General features: G+C 50.6%; 6 protein-coding genes across 6 annotated transcripts; 3 read left to right on the top strand and 3 right to left on the bottom strand.

Moving 5' to 3' along the window:
* Nucleotides 1-427: 427 nt before the first annotated feature.
* On the bottom strand, nucleotides 428-1,239 carry F5B22DRAFT_623723 (uncharacterized protein). The gene has a single exon (XM_047976079.1). It carries the CDS (start codon nucleotides 869-871, stop codon nucleotides 578-580), a length of 294 nt encoding a protein of 97 aa, XP_047826701.1. The 5' UTR covers nucleotides 872-1,239; the 3' UTR covers nucleotides 428-577.
* On the bottom strand, nucleotides 959-1,443 carry F5B22DRAFT_650713 (uncharacterized protein; the record flags this gene model as incomplete). The annotated part of the gene is made up of 2 exons (XM_047979356.1): nucleotides 959-1,246; nucleotides 1,417-1,443. 2 exons carry the CDS (start codon nucleotides 1,441-1,443, stop codon nucleotides 959-961), a joined length of 315 nt encoding a protein of 104 aa, XP_047826700.1.
* Nucleotides 1,444-1,765: 322 nt separating this feature from the next.
* On the top strand, nucleotides 1,766-4,399 carry F5B22DRAFT_448982 (uncharacterized protein). Its single transcript, XM_047971939.1, has 2 exons — nucleotides 1,766-2,368; nucleotides 2,421-4,399. Exons 1-2 carry the CDS (start codon nucleotides 2,042-2,044, stop codon nucleotides 4,008-4,010), a joined length of 1,917 nt encoding a protein of 638 aa, XP_047826699.1. The 5' UTR covers nucleotides 1,766-2,041; the 3' UTR covers nucleotides 4,011-4,399.
* Nucleotides 4,400-7,951: 3,552 nt separating this feature from the next.
* Nucleotides 7,952-10,957, bottom strand: F5B22DRAFT_650711 (uncharacterized protein; the record flags this gene model as incomplete). The annotated part of the gene is made up of 4 exons (XM_047979355.1): nucleotides 7,952-9,287; nucleotides 9,338-10,076; nucleotides 10,133-10,673; nucleotides 10,790-10,957. The coding sequence occupies 4 exons, from the start codon at nucleotides 10,955-10,957 to the stop codon at nucleotides 7,952-7,954; spliced, it is 2,784 nt and encodes a 927-aa protein (XP_047826698.1).
* A 2,134-nt stretch (nucleotides 10,958-13,091) lies between these two features.
* On the top strand, nucleotides 13,092-15,767 carry F5B22DRAFT_448670 (fungal-specific transcription factor domain-containing protein). The gene is made up of 6 exons (XM_047971935.1): nucleotides 13,092-13,567; nucleotides 13,625-13,644; nucleotides 13,696-13,796; nucleotides 13,857-14,078; nucleotides 14,136-14,741; nucleotides 14,803-15,767. The coding sequence occupies exons 1-6, from the start codon at nucleotides 13,498-13,500 to the stop codon at nucleotides 15,698-15,700; spliced, it is 1,917 nt and encodes a 638-aa protein (XP_047826697.1). The 5' UTR covers nucleotides 13,092-13,497; the 3' UTR covers nucleotides 15,701-15,767.
* A 1,168-nt stretch (nucleotides 15,768-16,935) lies between these two features.
* F5B22DRAFT_639208 (general substrate transporter) lies at nucleotides 16,936-18,819 on the top strand (the record flags this gene model as incomplete). Its single annotated transcript, XM_047977686.1, has 6 exons — nucleotides 16,936-16,964; nucleotides 17,028-17,139; nucleotides 17,194-17,280; nucleotides 17,331-17,481; nucleotides 17,532-18,324; nucleotides 18,438-18,819. 6 exons carry the CDS (start codon nucleotides 16,936-16,938, stop codon nucleotides 18,817-18,819), a joined length of 1,554 nt encoding a protein of 517 aa, XP_047826696.1.
* Nucleotides 18,820-18,915: the final 96 nt, after the last annotated feature.

Raw genomic sequence — 18,915 nt, 5'->3', positions numbered from 1 at the left:
GTAGCGTACGATATCGACATGTTACCTCCATTACCGGTGCCTCAGGCTGTAATACGTACCTCGTTGTCCTCTGACCGGCCGACCTGCGGGCTCTGTGCGAATGTGGAGGGGGTTCGGGCACAACAACACTGTGTTTCTGCATTCATCCAGCTCCAAGACAGGGATACCTTTGGAGAAACAGACAGGGGACCACTCTGCCCCCAGAGCCCAGCCCGCTAGTACACTCCCTACCTAGGTAGGTAGATGAGGTACTTAGAGTACCTAGGTAGTAGGTAGCACAGTGAGCAGCGTCTGGCAGACTGTCAGGAAGAGGTAGGTAGGTACCTGACCAGCATGCGATCTTGTCCCGACTCCCCTAGCTCTAGCGTCCTGTAGCGGGAAGCACACACAGTTGGAGCAGCCCGCCAGCGAGGCGCCAGGGATGCACCAGGGATGCACCAAGGTACTACCTGGGTGTGTACTGACCAGGGAGCCCTAAAGAGGTAAAGCCAACCTACTAGGTACCTAGGTAGGCAGGCAGGGACCCAAGGACAGACCAAGGAGGCCCAAGCCAACCAGGAACCCTCGCCAATCCTCGTCAACCCTCGTCAACCCTCGTCGTCCATGCCTGTGCATATCCACCCAGCGGCGACCTGATGATCCATCGAGGCGCATGGGTCGAACGGCCCACCGGGCGCTTGGCTCTGTTCTTGGCCCCATACCTACGAAGTACTACTAGGGAGAGTGTGTTAGGTACGGTACCTAAGTAGTCGTCGACTTTGCCTGCAGCTGTCGGGGGGGGAGGAAGCAGGCAGTGGAGGGCCAGCCAGAGTGAATGCGTGCTGTGGGTGGGCGCTGTGGATGGGCGCTGGACGCTGCCCAGCAGTGCCATACGATGCGCTGGTGGCCAGGCTGGACCGCTGGACCGCTGGACTGCTGGAACCTCTAGCCCACTCCACTGTCACCCTCACCCTCATCCTCACCCAGCATGCGGTAGCGCGCCCAGGCCCGCCACAAATTTCTGCGGTTTCCACGACCCCAATGCAGCGCGCGGCGTCTGCTGGTCATCATCGTCGTCGCTGCAAAAGAAACGGAAAAGGAGCATCATGAGCACCATGGGCACCGTCCATGAGGTCAGAGCCCGTTCAGGTCGCAGCTTGTACCGCCAGCGCGACGCCAGCGTGGTCGGGTACTTCAGCCAGGTACACTCCCTACTCCCCTGCTGCACCCCTACACCATCATCACCACCACCACCACCACCCTGACCCTGGTCTTGTCGGCCCCCAGTTAGTTAGTGGTAACCGTCGGTCCAGTCAATCCCATGTCTCCCGTCCCAAGTGGGCGCTGAGGAGAAAGAGGCAGAGTAATTTCGTCGTACCGCAGAGGTACAGATGTACCTGCAGCCGTAGCCGTCCTGGCCGAAGAAACACAACTCACACCCACACCAAGGCGGTCATCGTCCATCGTCCATCGTCGTGCTCCTTCGAAAGGAGACCCACCGCTAAGTAGACGGAGAACTACTTGTACTGCTCTACGCGCCACCCCCCTCCCTTCCCGATCTCCTGCCCTCCTTGTGTTGTTTCTTGTTCCACCCCGACTCCTTGTCTCGAATCCGAAAAGAAGCTTGACGAGTCTAAGTGAGCGTTGTCTCACGAGAATCTGCTCGTAGCCATTGGCCCTCCATCTTGCCGTCTGCTCTTATACTCGCCGTCTCCCCCCGTATTCACGACGCCGGATTTCTCTCCGTCCAGGACCAGTCCTCCCCACGCTCATTCTCCAGATATCTTAATTTTTAGCCTGGTCCACCGATCTCTGACCCCAAGTCGTTCTTTATTTCCAAATCTTGGAATTGACTTTTGGCAACCCATTGCGGACAACTAGTATATACCAGCGGGAGTGCGCCCATTCATAATATCTCTTTTGGACCAACCTTCAGCCTCGAAAACCCGTGCCGCCAAACATTTTATATAGCAGATCCAGCCAAGAAATTGCCGCCTCCCTACTCTTGCACATAGCATATATACGTAATAACAAGGCATTCGGCGACTTTTTCGACGCAATTATGAATATGCAATTCTGTACGCCAACGGGCTTCGGCTCACCATATGGCTTCCCTCAAGGACAGGGGCCGACTGTGACATACGCGGACCCACAATATCAACTTCATCCCAGTTACTCCGGCCTCCAGTATATGTACGGCTATCAAACACACCGGCCACCGATGATGGCTGATCGAGGTTTATGCGATGGCAAGACGGAATCAAAACCTCGGTTATCAAAGGAAGAAGTAGAGAAGCTTGAGAAGGTGTTCCAGGAAAACCCCAAACCCTCAAGCTCAGTGAAGGCTCAGTTAGCGGATGGTCTTGGTCTGGAACGACCTAGGATCAACGTAAGGAGACCCTCACCAGTTTCGATGAGTATTTGCTAACAGAACGTGTTAGAACTGGTTCCAGAACCGCCGTGCCAAGGCGAAGCAGGAGAGGAAGCAAGAGGAGTATGAGGCTCGGAGAGCAGCTGAGAAGTCCGCTTCTGAGCCTTCGTCCCCGGATGAGGATTCTACCGGTCACCTTGATACCCTAAGCGAAGGATCCCAGAAACGTACACAACCTTCTTCGGCTGCTTTCCCCAACGTTTCTTCGCCTTCTCAAATTACCAACACAGCACATGAGGATGAAAACGATGAGTCAGATGATGATGATGAGAATGAGAATGAAGAGAACGAAAACGCTAACCAGGAAATCAAAGATGCGAATTCTGTTTGCATAAATTCTACCGTCTCAACGACGCAGGCTGACTTCCCTGAGACTTATCAGTCGCCTATTTCGGTCGAGTTCCAACAGTCTGATTCCGCGGGCTTTTCGCAACCTCAAGGTTATCTCCAAGCCAGGTCTCTGAGCAGCGACTTTGGAATGTTCACGTCACCACTAAGCCATGGCCCTGCTGGCGATCTGCATGTAGAGCGAAGTATGAGTAGTGACGGCCATCGCTCTCAGCACTATGCTAGCATGCATACCATGGCCATCTCAGATCCCTCCACGAGGGCTATGTACTTTTCTCCAGTGTCGAATGGAGACTCATGCGACATGGCTGAGAATCCGTTCGACGCTTCCACGTCTCCCGAATGCCACAATGACCAGACGTCTCATGTCATTGCCCAGGGCATGCCTACACCCACAGATTCATTCAAGTCCCCGCCTCCACCCGCCAATATTGCCTCTAGACGAAACATCCCGCGTCCGGCCACGCTCCAAGCCGCGTCTTTAAGGAGTCGCTCTTTCAATATCCCAAAGACGGCATTGGATGGGCCAAAGCGCATGGATATTTCCAGCCCTGTTGCATCAATACGTCGGATTTCCTCAGCTACAGGGATGAGCGCTGGAAGAATCCAGAAGTTTAGTGCCGGGCCGCGCTCACCATTCTTTGGACGTGCCGAAGCCCTTCTCCAGTATCACAATCGTTCACCAGTCGGTTCGGGAACGCCTACTTTCCCAGGTGCAGCCCCCCCGACACCAATGACGCCAGCCCTCTTTGACCAACACCACAACCGAGAACCCACTGTCATTTCAACATCATCTGACGATGGCTCTTTCGTGCTCGGCATGGGTGTTACCCCTAATTTTGCGCAAGATGTCAAAGAGGAACACGATCTTAAGACACCACCTACAACCCCTGGCATGATGGGCGACTTCAACACAAATGGGTTCGTGGGTGCCACATTTGGTTCCGCATTTAACATCACCACAGATCAGCCGCTATTAACTCCGTACTTCCAGTCGGAATTTCCAGAACTTTCCTTGCAGACCGTTCCCGGCTACGTGGAGACAAGCGATGCCAGTCCGTCCACGCCTGTGTACGCGAACATGCTGGGTTCCGGCCTAGAACACCACCCATTCACTGGAAATGCAATGGCCAATACCCAATACGACTGGGATGCCAACGAATCAGTGGTATCATCAAGGTCCTCTCCCGGATACCCAAGGTCGAAGCAGATACAGTTCACACCAAACATGACCCCTCAAGACTATCACTAGACGACATTCAAATCACTAAAAGACCTCTGTGCTCATTCTCTTGGGGGCAGAACAGCACTCGCTGATATGCTATACCTCTATATATGGATTACCAAAGCTCTTCAAGGCGGCGTGTACCAATAGTCTCTATTTCCGCAAGCATTTTGGTTTCTTAGTTGGCATATATTTTCCTCATCTTCAACAGGCTACAGGAGTTGGGCATAGACTTAATAGGTCTGGATTGGAATACAACTACCCAAAATCTCGGTCACATCAATAAGCTACACAAATCTCTTGCGTGCTTTATTTTTTCTTTTTCTTCTTTTTTTATCATTTGTATCTCCATTTTCTATAATGTAATGACCACTGGGTTTTAAGGGTTGTGCGAACACAGGAAAGCCATGAAGAGATTAGCAGAGACCTCCGTGGATTGGGGGTCAGTTGGAGTTTTAGATCTTGGTTCTATTGTGTCCCTTATTTTACTGTTGAGGAGGGAAAAAAAAAGGGGGTGAGCTCATCCAAAACAATACCCTACCCCCGAAGACTTTGTATGCTACTAGCGTCGAGAGCGAGCGACCATTTGATTGAATGATGAGAAATTTATGGGCGGGTGTCCGGGGACAATAGGCGGCTATCTTCTAATGTCGAAACATTTTCTTGGCTAAAGGTGGTACGAGGGCGGCTCTTCGTGTTTTTTTCGGGTCTGGTGTTTCTGATGGGTTCCCCGTGGTAACAAAAGGGACCGGGCGGGTTTATTCATAGTCGCTAATTGTATACCATATCTTATTGCATCTAATTCATGATGTCTGACTCCCATCTCTATAGTTCAACACTCGCTTGTGACGATGAACTGACGTTAATACTCCACGCATCTCTTATGATTGCCACTTCTAGTAACGATCTGCCTACCCAGAAGCCCATCTACAACAATACTACACTGAACCCTATCGAACCACCTGACAATTTGTCCAAGGTAGATAATACATTCGTGAACTTGGTTTCTATCCCTCTATCACACTCGTTTCCACAAATTTGCCCCAACCGATATGGAGTATCATGGCGGTCTCTAAATTGCAGACCCGAATCGCTTCGTCACCGTCGCCGTCACCGTCACGCCGTATCCCATGTCGCGTAGCGCTATCTATTTCTGGAATTCCCTGAAGCTATGTCTGTGCCTTGCTTCTCGCCACGTTTTCTTAATAGATACGCAGACACACTAGATAGATAGATAGATAGGTGTACATATTAAAGTGAGATAGACGATGCTCTCCACTAGATGCGTAACCCAGTCCAAAATCCTGCGGGGCAAAACACACGCGAATTGTGCATCCGCTAATCCGGGCACGCTCCCCCAAAACCACACGGCATCCCTGGTGATGCCGACAAACCTCCTGATACCAGGTTACAGTGAATTCCCTCGGCATCATGTATCAAACCTGACTACTGGCTTAGGGAGAGCTTACTTCACCGTAGACTACGTATGCTATCCCTGCGGCCGCATTGCCGCGTTGCCTCCATCCTAAAGTCACATACGGTACGTTTCCCCCCCTCCCAACTCCGCAAACCTGGATTACCCCTGGCGCCCCGCGGGACGTGCCGCGTCTTGTTCGCGGGATACATGCCTGTTAGTGTAGTGTATAAGTAGGTATGTAAATGGGAAAAAGGCCCGAAAGAAAGAAGCGAGAGAAGGAAAAGCGGGCGGACGAATTGAAAGCGACGTTCTACACCCCCGGCACCCGTCCCGCCAACCTGGTATGTGTGTTTGTAAGCTCCAAGTCATGTGGTCGGTTCACACGTATATATACCACGATTATAGATACCTAGGTAGGTAACCATGCTTGCTACTTGGTATAATACTTGTTGCCTTATAGGTTTCCACTTGAATGACTACACTGCACCACACTTCGTCACACGATGTACCTTAATGATCTACTCTAAGCTTTTTATCATCTCATCTCTAGGCATCTTGTAAGTATGTGCGCACAGTCATTGGCGATCGCGATTCCGATGCCCCTTTCCCCATACTAATTGTTACGTTTCCTCCGCGCTGCTTGGCTTTGCCTTGCTCTGCCTTGCTTTGCCTCGTCCGAAGCCGAAGCGGAGCTAAGATGATGCACTCGATCTCTTGAATACTTTTTTCACGGCTCTGATACCTATCGCGACACAACGCCCGACTTGGCTCGAAAAAAAGGGGATACGTACGGTACACAATGTGTTGCGCATAGACCGTGGGCTAGCATGCACGATAATAGTTTCTACACGGTTGTGTATTATAAGCAAGGATTGACTTGCAGGCAACTGGTAGGCATTCACTGCGTTGCACCAAGCGTAGACACAAGGTAAGTGGCAAGGTAATAAGACAGAAAGGATTACGCAATGAGATCGTAGTTGCAAAGTTCTTACTGTAGCGAACTTGCTGTACCCTGTCTCGCGATATCGGCCGTGAAGCGAAGAGAGAGACGAAGCCGGCGAGCGATATTTACTTGTCCCGTAGAAATGCTGTCTCTATATCGCTTATCGGGGTGGTTGTGCGGCCGAGGAGCGCAATGCCTACCTTTGTATCAACTGAACTGAAATGTGTGAGACAACAGCCGGTCTCCCCGAGATGTTGTACAACTTGGATTCACTATAATCTCGTACAGGTACGCGAGTGCAACACAGTTTCTAAGATCCTGTGTGGTTCTTTTCTTTGGAGCAAGGACCTCTGATATTCCCCGGCGACAATGAATCGTGGATATATGTGACCCTTGGCTGATGGGCAACGTACTTTCCCTTTACTTACTCGAGTTCAACCGGGTATGTGCTTGCCGAAGAGGGTTTCGCCGCCCCGGGATCAACGGTTAGTTACATGGGTTGCTTGGTAAGAAGCAATACAACCTGAGATTTACCTATCCTCTAGGATATACCTGGTGGGGCGAGACACTTCGCTACAGTTTGAATTATGTTGTTTTAGTTGCTGAGCAAACATGGAAGCCACAGGAGTTTGAGTTTGCGGCTATGTATCCAATATCCTACGGCCCATATGCGCGGGCACAACACTGCGTGGACAGATAGGGGGAAGAGACATGTGATAGACTAGGGATCTATTTGTCATATAAACATTCTTGTTCATCGACAGCGGGCATGATATATTTCTTTGCAGATCTCCCCACTCCTCGCTGTTACGTCAACAAACATCTTCAAGTCATACAATATCCATGAGGAAGTCTCTAATTAGTACAAGCAGCTCTCCCACAGGTTGATCCTCGCCTAGCTCGAGACTGGTAGGTTTGTGTAAACATTCCGAGTACTCGTTCGTTTAGGCAGTGAGCAAGGACCAAGCCTCTTTTCGATGGTCCGAGAAGACCTAGCCTGTCGAGCATCGCTTCAAGACTCAAGTTCAAGCGGTCTATTGTTTCCGATTAATTTTTAATGGCAGTCTTTTCCCGAAACTGCTATGGAATCGAGCCTGAATAATCCTAAGGATACGGCTGTGATTCGTGGCGGGTTATCACATGGGACACGCAGAAGAGGTTAAGATATAAGGTTGACAACATAGGAGAAAGGGGTGATTGACAATACCAATCTGACTACGAATGTACTTTAGGTAGACTTTACGTCGTGCGTGAAACATTTGGTCCGCGGGAAGCAAAGGCCTGTATTGGAGCTTTCTAACACTCAATTTCGCTTAACAGGATTGGAGACAGGCTATTTGGTTATCTGTTTACCTCACCAACTACTTAGAAGAGTCTGTAGGCATATCCCAAACGTCTCAGGTGCAGTCTCTAACCTTGAGATATATACACACAAGAGAATGGAACCGAGAAATCGTTGGTATACAAAAGCGTCTAGTCATAACCATCCATTTCCATCATGGCCCTCTTCCGCTGTGTCAAGTACCTAAGCTAGTCTTATCTCTTTATAGCCAATACCGAACTCCAAGTGTCCCAAATCGACGCCAATGACCCATAATGACGCCTCGCTCATGATTGCGTTGCCCAACCTAATTCCATGTTCGCATTGCCTATACCGTTGTTCCCATACGCTACATTTGTCGTGTTTAGGTAGCTATCTATGTCCGCCATCCCCTCGTTTTCTAATACCCCCATTAGCTCGATTTGTTGTGCATGGCTAAGACTTCCTTGTCTCTCCGGAGGTAGACGTGAAGAATCAAAGTTATTGCCTTCCGTGCCGACAAATCCATTCATACCGGAAGAATTGCCCCAGTACCCGGCACCCATGCTGCCAAAGGAATAAGGTGAGATAAAGGGTGGCGGGGGATTGAACCAGTCGGTCACTGTGGTGGCTTGTGGTAACGGTCGTTGCCCGTGAGGTAGTTGGCCTGGCGGAAGAGAGGGTATAGTGAATGCTGGGGGAGGAGCACGCGGTTGCGTTTGTGGCAAGCTGTTGGCAATCGTCACCTCAGGGGAGCCCTGGGACACGGATGTTGCAAGTAACGGGGTCGATACCATCGGTGTATTTATTGTGCTCATGACGGGAGTCGCAGCTTGCATGGATGACATGCTCTCAGGGGGCGTTTGGGCAAGCTGTGGTGGTGAAAGAAATGGTGGAGATATGGCAGTGGACTCGGAAGGAGGCGGACTAGGATCGATGTTTGGTAGAGCTTCCCCCTGGGTGAAGTCGGGAGGGAAATAACTGAAGCGACGGCCAGTGTGGTCGTTGGAGGCTGGGTTCATGAAGATAGAGTTGGACCGGAATGTAGGATGTTGTGAGAGGGAGGCGTCAAAGCTATAATTGTCTAGAGATTCGGGCGCCGCGCCGAAAACATAGCCAAATTGAGGTGGGTTGAAAGCAGGCGCACCGGGCTTAGGCGCTGCCATCCCGCCTGATAAATCCATTGAGTTGGGTGAGCTAGTGTCCTGTTGCGATGGCGGCGTGTTGAAAGAACCTGGGCTGGATAGGCGAGGAGTATCATTGGAGTCATAGCTCTGTAGACAAGCCTTGGTAAGGATAGAATATAATTCGGATGCTGATGCAGTGCCTGGCCACCGCTCAACACATTGATCGATGATATCTAGCGCAACATTTACTAGTTCTTGCACTTCCTCTCGGGAATGTGCCGCTCGGATGTCTGAATAGCTAGCCACACACCATAGCAAAGTATTGAGTGACATATACAGAGTCAGAAGGAAGACCCAAGTTATATCTACGGCAGCTGACATCATTTGCTTGCTCGAGATATTTATTACAAAGGCGGCAGAGTCGTAGCACTTGCTGGCAGACTCTGAAGATGGCTTGGGAACTTGCGGAGATGGGCGATGGAGTGTTACTACCATAGTGTGAAATCTTCCGGTAAACCTATCAATGATTAGCTTGACGGTGTTGCTCTGGAGGATAGAGGGGCTTACCATGGCTTGCACCACGGAGGTTTTTCAGGAGATGTCCGTAGCCATTGGTCCATCTTTGCCTCCATGGACGCAAACCAAGGATGATGCGCGTTTCGGGGTTCTGGACGCTTAATCTCGTACAATGTACGGCGGATTTCGGCTTGTAGCATCCGCATTTTGCAGAAGTGAATAGCTACGAGTTTCTTCTCATCTGGCGGACCAGGTGTGATTCCATTCTCTGAAATGTTGGCATCAGGTACAGTCTCAAACCACTTGATGTCAATAAGATCGTCGGTCTTGGCAAATCCGTTGGGTCGTCCCATAGACTGAGACAGCCCGAGTTCTAGGTTGCTCACGATCCAGCTGAGCCGCCGACGCATATCTAATGACAAAGGATCACTAGCGCCTAAAGCAATTGTCTTTTCATCGGCAAGACCCAACTGCTGACTGATCCTCGTTGCGAGACCAACCACGTAATATACAGCTGTTCGCGTCGGTGTGAGGAGTGAATATTGGCCTATCAATACAAGACACTGCAGCGTCTTGAGATCCTTTGGCCGGACAACCGCTTCGTAAAACTGCATTGCTGCGAGGTAGTAGCTGTCAGCAAGCCCAGCATAATTAGAGTCAAGTTTTTGCATGCTTATTGCCATCACCAGTCGAACAATAAAGTTCTGGTACGGATCCTGAGTGCCCGCATAAACATCCTCGACGGCATTGGCAAGTACCCTCTCATGAAGCGCCGGGTTGAACACTTGAGCTAATAACCTAAAGTTAGATTTTATTCTAGGAACGGAAATTGCGGTACAATCTTACCTCGCTGATGGAAGACTTCAATGAGTTTATCAGCGATGCCCCTGCTTGGAAGCCCGGCTGCTGGTACCGCACTAACCATAGGGTAGCTCTTCTTTCGGGGATCTGGCACTGGCATGCTAAAGGACTGTGATCTATTGCCGGCAGCAGCATTCATAGAGCTCGCAGCCTTTCGTCTCCCTTCGACATTGGGTACCAGTTCTGATATCCGGCCTGAATTTGTATACCGCTTTGCCTCTGCCATAACGATGCGCGTCATAGCGATACCGCTGGACGGGCCCAAATATCGAGGCGTCTCATCAGTTTCATTCAGTCTTACTAGACCGCCGGGGCGAAGTACGTCTTCTTGGTCTTTATGGGGAGATTCATCTTCATCAATGTATTGGGCAAGCTCAGCATCTAGAGCACGTACTCTCTCTTGGAGCTTGACGACGTAGTACCGACTTATCTTTTTACCCTTCGTTGTGTCGAAGTATTCGCATATAGAGCCCGATCGTTCGCATGGGAGACATCTAGGTAGCGTGGGGTCGCACCGGGTTTTTCTCTGGGCAGCCCGAGTTAACGCCTGATGACACGATACCAAAGCCGATGACAAATAATCCAAGATGACTAGCCATACCATATATGTAGGAAGATGTACAAGAGAGGCGGTTTACTAACCTGGCGACAACGACAGCAAGCCGTCAATGTATGGGCGATGCGATGTGGGTTTTCATTCTCGCCGTGCTCGTCGCCGTTTGCTGTCTTGGGCGGCGAAAATTCATGATGCGACCTGGGAACGCGGTCGCCGAACCCTTCGACCTGGCGAAAGACGATGGAGGCATCCATAAGTGAGATGTTTCTCTACCCCACGGCGAATCGGTTGGGAATGGCGCTGGAAGCCTTTCGTGATCTTATGCGTGCACGCAAGCACGCGGGAGCGACTGTTGCTGCTCGGTCGCACAATGTCACTGGAGGGGCTCCGTCGAGGGTCTGCACCACCGTGGCCGTGCACGAACGTAGAGGGGTCGGCTCGGCGAACCAGTCCGCTACACAGTCATATCTCCCGTTTTATTAGAACGCCGAGTACAGGAGCAGGTGATCCGATAGTTGGTGCCGGATAACACAAGACAACTCTGCCATCAATAGGATTGTGATATCAATCAGGTGCCCCATACGATGCTGGCACATACTGTGGTTACCGTAGGTTCAGTATATTTCAGGGGTGCTCAACAGCGACTAAAGTAGGTAGGGACCTACTTAAGTACATAGTACTTGTAGATAGGTAGAGAGATAGGTATGTAGGTAGAGAGGCAGGTACGGCTCCCACACCTCGCAATTTCCGTACCTGGGTAGATGGTCAAAAGCACCGATTGGCCCGTCACTGCAAATTCCAAGCGCGCTCTAAATGGATATGCGTACTGTATGTACGGCTGACAGTTCACCATACTTGGGCATACTTGGGGGCTGTGGTTTGGGTTGTTGCAGAGCCAAGCCTAGAGGATCAGTTTTCTAAGTATGTATGGATGGGATGAGAAAGGGATGCTGACTGACTGACTGACTGACTGACTGATAGCAACACTGATAGACACGAGGCTCGCTGGGTTTCGGGGTTCCAGGGTTTCAGGGGCCCTCTCTAGGCCCTGAACAGCACCCCGAATATCCCCATCTGTCCAGACTCCCGTCCAGACCATCGTCTTCAGCCTCTCCCGACCAGACCCGGCCCTTCTGATTTCCACGTGGCCAAGACCCAATCCTCGACTCTCGAACAGCTACAAGTGGGAAAGCGGTGCTGATTGTTGCTCGATGGAAACAGACACTGCCAATAGGACGTTGCTGCGGGGAATACAGATACAGGGCAGAGACCAGGGCATGACAACGCTGTGCTGGCTGTATCCACAGGCTTGCCACGCTTATTAAATGGGTTCTTCCCGCGGTGCGAGTCAGTTTGGCACCAAGCGCTCTCTGGAATCCCAATACTACTAACAATATTCACTCGGAGTACATCTAATCTACAGATCCGGCAGTGTCCGGCGATCAACAGGCCGCCCTAGCGTATGCGTATTGACCTAGTAAGTCGATTTCATGGGAGAAATCTCTGCCCTTTTTCGGACAGAGACAGCTAAAGCAAACAAGAATCAGAGTGACTGCGATGTTACCGTGTGAGTTGGTAGGCATGGAATCCCTATCCAGAGTGCCAAAAATATCACTAAAGACATAATGGAAACTCCGAAGGAGCTGTAGCCTACCGCATGAGCGAGTAGATGTCATGAAACATCATTATACAGCCCTCAGGGTGAGGATGTGTCGTTGTTACTGCTGACACGGCTGCCTGCATGCCTATCTACACGTACTCGACCAAGCTACATATGTCATGCGTGTTGACTGCGCACACGACCCATCCAGAAAAGCTACGGTAACAATCACAGTAAGAGACGTAGGATACGCTATCCTGTATGCCCCTTTTGTGTTGGAATGGAGATAGACGCGTGCCTCAGGGTTTATTTGACATAGCACATGCCAGTCGTTTCCCCTCGAGGCGGAGGAGGGAGACTTTGAAAACAGATGTGACTCCATTTCTGTGGATACCTACTACCTACCTACTATGTAGTAAGAGTCCAACACATGGTCTTCTCGCTCTTTTCTATTTTGAAAGTCACTGCTGCATGAAAAGGATGGACTCCACCGCCCTAGCGTAGATAGATGTCGCTATCACCGTTCGCACTAGTTTCAATGTCTTGTTGCATGTTTCACCCATATCACCACGACAGGCACTTAAACCCCCACTGCTAACTTCTGGCCGTGGCTTTGGTGCTGTCTTAGGTGATACAGTCGATCGGTACTAACTGGGCTCCGCTGCCTTCTGACTGGGTAGCAAAGGGGCCGGGGGCATCAGCAGGAATATCTTCTCTTCGTGTGTATATGGCCAAGACCCCGCAATCCAGTCCTTGCTTGTCGTTTCGCGCAATTCAGCAAAGGCGTTCTGTCCATCGAAGCTGGCAACCTCATCGCAGTACCCGAAAGCGTCCCTGTCGTTACTCCTGAAGAGGGTATATATCCTCTCTTGTCCACTTGCGCCCTTAGAAAGAGCTCGGATTTACCATAGCCAAGCACGTGGTAGAGCCTCTATCGCGGCCCGCGTCAAGCTAATCAGCCCGCCAAGCTTACAAGCGTAGGAAGGCTACTGCGACGTTCTGGCGGGGCAAAGGGTTGCGTAACGGACGAATGCGCTTCGGCGCTTACACTATATTAGCACCAGATGAGATCTTCAGCAACTCACCATCCCAGGTTGTCATAGCCGGGAACAATTATAAGGTACGGGTTTGACTGCCTATCAGGTAGGTTTGGTGAATCTTAGACATCCTGGTGCGCTACTGTCCGCCTGTGCAATGCCGCGGTCCAGTTTCTCAGATAACCCGCTGTTGCGGGTGTCCCGCCCAGTGTCGGCGTGTTCCAGGTGTAAGCATCTGCTCTTCTTCGGAATGTGACAGTTAGGGGCTAATGAGAACTGCACAGGTCGGTCTGCCAAAGTCAGGGTTGGTTATATTTGCCCTGCTTTCGTGAAGCGTTGGTCCTGACATCAGAAGTGCGATGGCAAATTACCGGCATGCACGGCTTGTGAGAAGGCTGGCCGTGAGAATGAGTGCTCGGCCGCCAACGACCAATTTGCCAGGGGCAAGGAACGAAGGCAACCAACCCAACCCCGGACAACAATGATAGAAGCGCATGCAGGCTAACAATCTGGCAGTTATGTGGCCGCTCTTGAGCTTCGGATAGAGAAAATGGAAAGGCGCTTGGCTTTTGCGCGATCCAGAAAGGCATCGCTCTCCCAGCATGCGTCCCTGCCTCCCATTCCCCCAACTGACCGGAAGGACTCTCTCGCTAATATCCAAGCTGCCATGTATCGCAAAGCTGCAAGGAGTCGCGAGAACTCGGATGTTAACTCGCTCATTTCCGATTTCGGTTTTCTGTGCGTCGTTCATCTCGAGAGCGCCCATCTATTCAAGTGCTAATAATCATCGTGAAGCTCTGTCAATGCCACGACGAGGGACTTCGAACCATCGACCAGCAATATGACATTTGCTCGACTCGTTCTGGCTGCTGCTACAAATGATCCGCTCCCTAGAGACGACAATTGGCAGTTGCCGCCCAAACAAGCCGCCGTTGCTTTGGTTCAATACTATATCACTAATATATATTGTCTTTACCCTTCATTCCCCGAAACCAACCTCTACGATGTTCTGGAACAGGTATATTCAGCTCAAACCCGCGTCATTAAAGACAGTGACTATTGGCTCCTGTATATGGTTCTTGCCATCAGTTCCGGTGCACAAAGCCAAATCAAGAATGACCAGTATTACGTTGACGGGGTTTACTTTGCCTCGCGGGCCCTCAGGCACGCTGATCAGGCTCTCATGCCTGGCTATACGACACAAATACAATCGCTCATCCTACTAACGCAGTACTCAACACTAGACCCAGCTCACTTTGACAGTTGGCATCTAATCGGGTTCACCTGTCGAGCAGTCATAGATCTGGGATTCCACCAAGACCCTCCACCGGAGCAGCTGTCTGACAAGTCATTGCTCGACATGCGGAGGAAGACATTCTATTGCGTATATTCGCTGGATCGGTACGATACCCCCCCTTCAGTTAAAACGTACAGCAATCTGATCGCTCTCACATATTTCTAGGTCAATCAGCATGGTCCTCACCCGCGCATTCTCCTTCACGGATGCAGCAGTGAATGTAGGCTTCCCGAGGCCCTTATCATTCAGCCGCAGGGCTTCCATCACTGGGCAATACCTCTCTAGCTGCGAACCGGCGTTGTTGTTATTTCAATTGCGACGGGCACAATCGCACTGGTACCAGTTACTAACGCAATCCGACTCAACTCCTTTACCTGACCCAGATTTCATATGGCAGATTGTTCGTCAGATGCAGGAATGGGCGGAAAGACTTCCTAACACGCTGCCAATAGGCGTTAGAGAGCTCTTCGATCTCGAGTTGCGCTACAGCTTTGTCTACTGCATGTCACCATCGGCTAAATTACCCGCCCTTACTGACTACGCCCGATTGTTCATATTCGAGCATGCCATTGCATACTTGGACCACATTTATGACATCTCACATAGCGGGCGCAACATGGGTCTCTACTCATATCACGATGCGTTGCGCGCCTTTTTCATGGCAAGCCAATTCGTTGCAGTGTTACGCGACGCAGAGGAGCTACTCCTCTCCGGCATAATGCCGCAGCCACCACCGTATTCTACAACAATGCCTCCGCCACTTCCACGCCGGATGGGGGGCCCAGGCTTCGACAACCTCGAGAGGAGTTTAGGGTGCTTGGAGCGCACCACGAGCACACTTGCCAAGTACGGTGAGCGATGGGATGATTCGGTATCGCTAAGGAGAACTTTCGATATAATATCCCAAGATGTTGTTGACCGATTACGCATGAGACGGCAAATCAAACAGCAGCCATCACCGCCTCGAAATATGCAGCCGCCGATGGGCAGAGACATGCGATGGGTTGACGTGAATGTCGAGGCTATGATGAGGGGGAATGTTGGTAGTGGCCCGAGGACGTAACAACGTTTGCGGGCTGGAGCAGACATATATACACACGGCTAGGGAACTGACTCAGGTCGGATATTCGGAGTTGGAAAAGGACTAGAGCGCGGTGTCTGGTATGGCAAATCCGATGGTCACGGCGAACTTGTATTCTATCTTATTTTCTTCACTGGGTTATGAATCTTCTCATTGATCACGCAATAATTCATCTGTCTAACATCGCTTACGCGAGTGCTCTTAGGATGAGCCGTTGGCCTTTTCGGGTGACCAGAAAACTCTATTGATAAATGCTTGCTAGGGGGCACATAAGTTTCTGTACGGACAGTAAGTGGTAGATGAATCCTCTTCGGCATTTTAGAGTCGAGAAATGGTGATGAAATTTGTGCAGTATCGATAACTCAACAGTGTATATCTATATACTGACGGTAGAGACGGTCTACTAATCACATCGCGTATTCATAGTTAACCCCGACGGCATGCATATACTGAAGACTCAAATATAGTATCCAGTTCGACTGATTCGAGAAGGAGTACGGGCGTTTATATATTTCGGTATTTGTCTCAACCATAAATTATACCAGCGTGCTGGAAAACTCTAATTGGTGGGATTCTAGCTCAGTATATTCTCCGCTCCCCTCTTTCCCAAGCCTTCTCGAGTCGCTATCGACACTCTACCCGCCTTCTCCCCGCTCGAGAAGTTTGCACATCTGTGGGGAAGAGGGAGTCTGAAGGAGTAGAGAATTCTCAACCGGAAGAATTCAACGAATCCGTCTTGGTGTGAAGTTTCATGAGAAAATTTTTGCAAGGTCAATGTAATAAGCCAAGAGCAATATATCAAGAGAGATTGTGTACGACGGGTCACGGAACCTTAAACAAGTCAGCTTACCATGGGTGATGGGTCGTCTTATGTATGTCGGACTGGGATGCTACACTCATGTTGTTGGTAAACTAGCCCAGGGACGTACATGATAGCCGAACCAGGGCTAATTGGTAGTGGGCGACGCGCCACCGCCCATGAATATGGACGGAGGCACATGGTGGTTAAAGGCGAGCTCAGATTCGATAGTCTATAATCTGGACCCTCCCCAGCTTGATAATACCGAGAGGATGGGCCCGGGCAACAGGGTTCTTCTACTCATAGGCAGTCTCTTCCTAGAAAGCATTTTCTCTTCCTTTCTTCCCCGTTGCTCGAGTGACAGCTCGCCTAGGGACTCTTAGGGGTCACCTTGAAGTCTTGCTCGTCGACGTCCGAGATGCCGACCTCAAAGGAGATTTACAACTGGTAAACTCTCCCTATGGGCTCTGGCCCTGCCACCTTGAAACGTTACTGATATCGACTTCCTAGGTACATCGCCTTAGTTGCGGCGATGTGTATGGTTTTATATGGATACGATGCCTCTGTATTCAACGCCGCCCAGGGCTCTGAGAACTGGCTAGAATGGTTCGATCTCGATTCTGTAAGTCCCCTATCATCACTAGTTCAAGTGGCTCGTGGGCTAACTTTTCGATAGAAAAACGACGCATATCTGATCGGCCTCGTGAACACCGCATATACAATTGGAGCCATTGTCTCCGGCTTCTTCCTTGGTGGCCCAGTCGTACGTGTCATTCCTGCAACACTCTATTATTTTCACCTAACCAGATGTAGGCCGATTACTTTGGAAGACGCTGGGGAATGGGTCTTGGATGCTTCATCACCATCATTGCAACATTCATCCAGGCTTTCGCTCCACGACATAATATCGGCGCCTTCATTGGTGGCCGTGTCTTAATTGGTCTTGGCCAGGGATTAGCATTGAGTATATATATGACCACCAGGGCGACTACGATCCCGCTAACAATCGCATAGCGGCCGGTCCTATTTACATTGGAGAGGTGTCACTGCCCGAGGTCCGCGGCCGCGTCATGACATTTTGGCAGACATTCTACAGCGTAGGCAGCTTCATCGCTTACTGGATCGCTTACGTATCCAACATCTATAGGAAGAGGCTAGGCAACTGGGACTGGCGCATTGTTGTCATATTCCAGATCCTCGTGCCGCTCATCATCATCATCCTCCTACCCTGGCAACCAGAATCGCCACGATGGTGGATCAAGCGTCATAACAACGTTGAAGAGGCGAGGAAGGCGTTGCGATGCATTCGAGAGACGGAGCAAGACATCGAGGATGAGATCCTATCTATTCGCGAAGCCATTGAATACGAGAACGAGGCCATCAGCGGATCCTACAAGGCCTTATTCAAGGATCCGTCGGTTCGCAAACGTCTGGGTCTTGCCTGCGTCATCAACGTGGGACAGCAGCTTTCCGGTCAAGGAACCCTTAACTCATACTCAAGCGCAATTTACAAGAAAATCTGGACTTCGAGCGAGACTATCAACCTCATCAATGCCCTCAATGCTACTTTTGGCATATTATTCACCCTGAATGCACTCTGGACGGCCGACCGATACGGTCGCCGATGGTTGTTGATCATTGGAGCCCTCGGTATGGCGGCGTGCATGCTCATCGTGCCTATCGTGGGCTTGACGACGCCCAACGTGATCGCGGCCGACGGCTCCATGAACAAGGCGCAGCCCGTCGGTATAGCTATTGTCTTCCTGCTGTTCTTATTCATCTTGTTCTACAAGCCATCATGGGGCGCGTAAGTGAAACCCTCCAATCCAGACTCACCCCTGCCTACTTTTCTATTCCCATTTCGTCTTCCGGTCTTTCATTTATGTTTCGTACGCAAAGACTAATACGACAAACTCACAGTACCGTCTGGATGTGGACTTCGGAAATCTTCAGCATGAATGTCCGGGCACAGGCCGTGGGCATGTGCTCGCAGATGCAGAACGTCGCCAACACCATTTTTCAGCAGTTCTTCCCCATCTTCCTGGCCAACGAGGGGCTGAAGTGCCTATTTTTCTTCTTCGCCACCAACATTCTGCTAGCCCTCTTCGTCTTCTTCTTCATCCCCGAGACTAAGCAGGTGTCACTCGAAGAGATGGATGCCCTCTTCGGGGGCCAGAACCACGTTGAGAAGGGCGGCCAGATGCTCGGTGGCTCCAATGCGCGGCATACCGAGCCTGGCGGCGATCCTGAGAAAGATGTGACATCGCATGAAGAGAATGCTAAGGAGATTTTCCCTGTTTAAAGATTGAGTGGATGGGGATGGGCTGGAGATAAGATACCTATAGTAATGCATAGGTACACCCGCCTTAATAAGATACTGGCATTCAATGCTAAACGT

The sequence above is a fragment of the Xylaria bambusicola genome (genome assembly GCF_022495145.1).
Source record: "Xylaria bambusicola strain CBS 139988 unplaced genomic scaffold F5B22scaffold_57, whole genome shotgun sequence".
In the NCBI taxonomy this organism is placed as follows: Eukaryota; Fungi; Ascomycota; class Sordariomycetes; order Xylariales; family Xylariaceae; genus Xylaria; species Xylaria bambusicola.
Note: the sequence above shows the minus strand (reverse complement) of the source record. Positions and strands in the feature narration are given on the sequence as shown.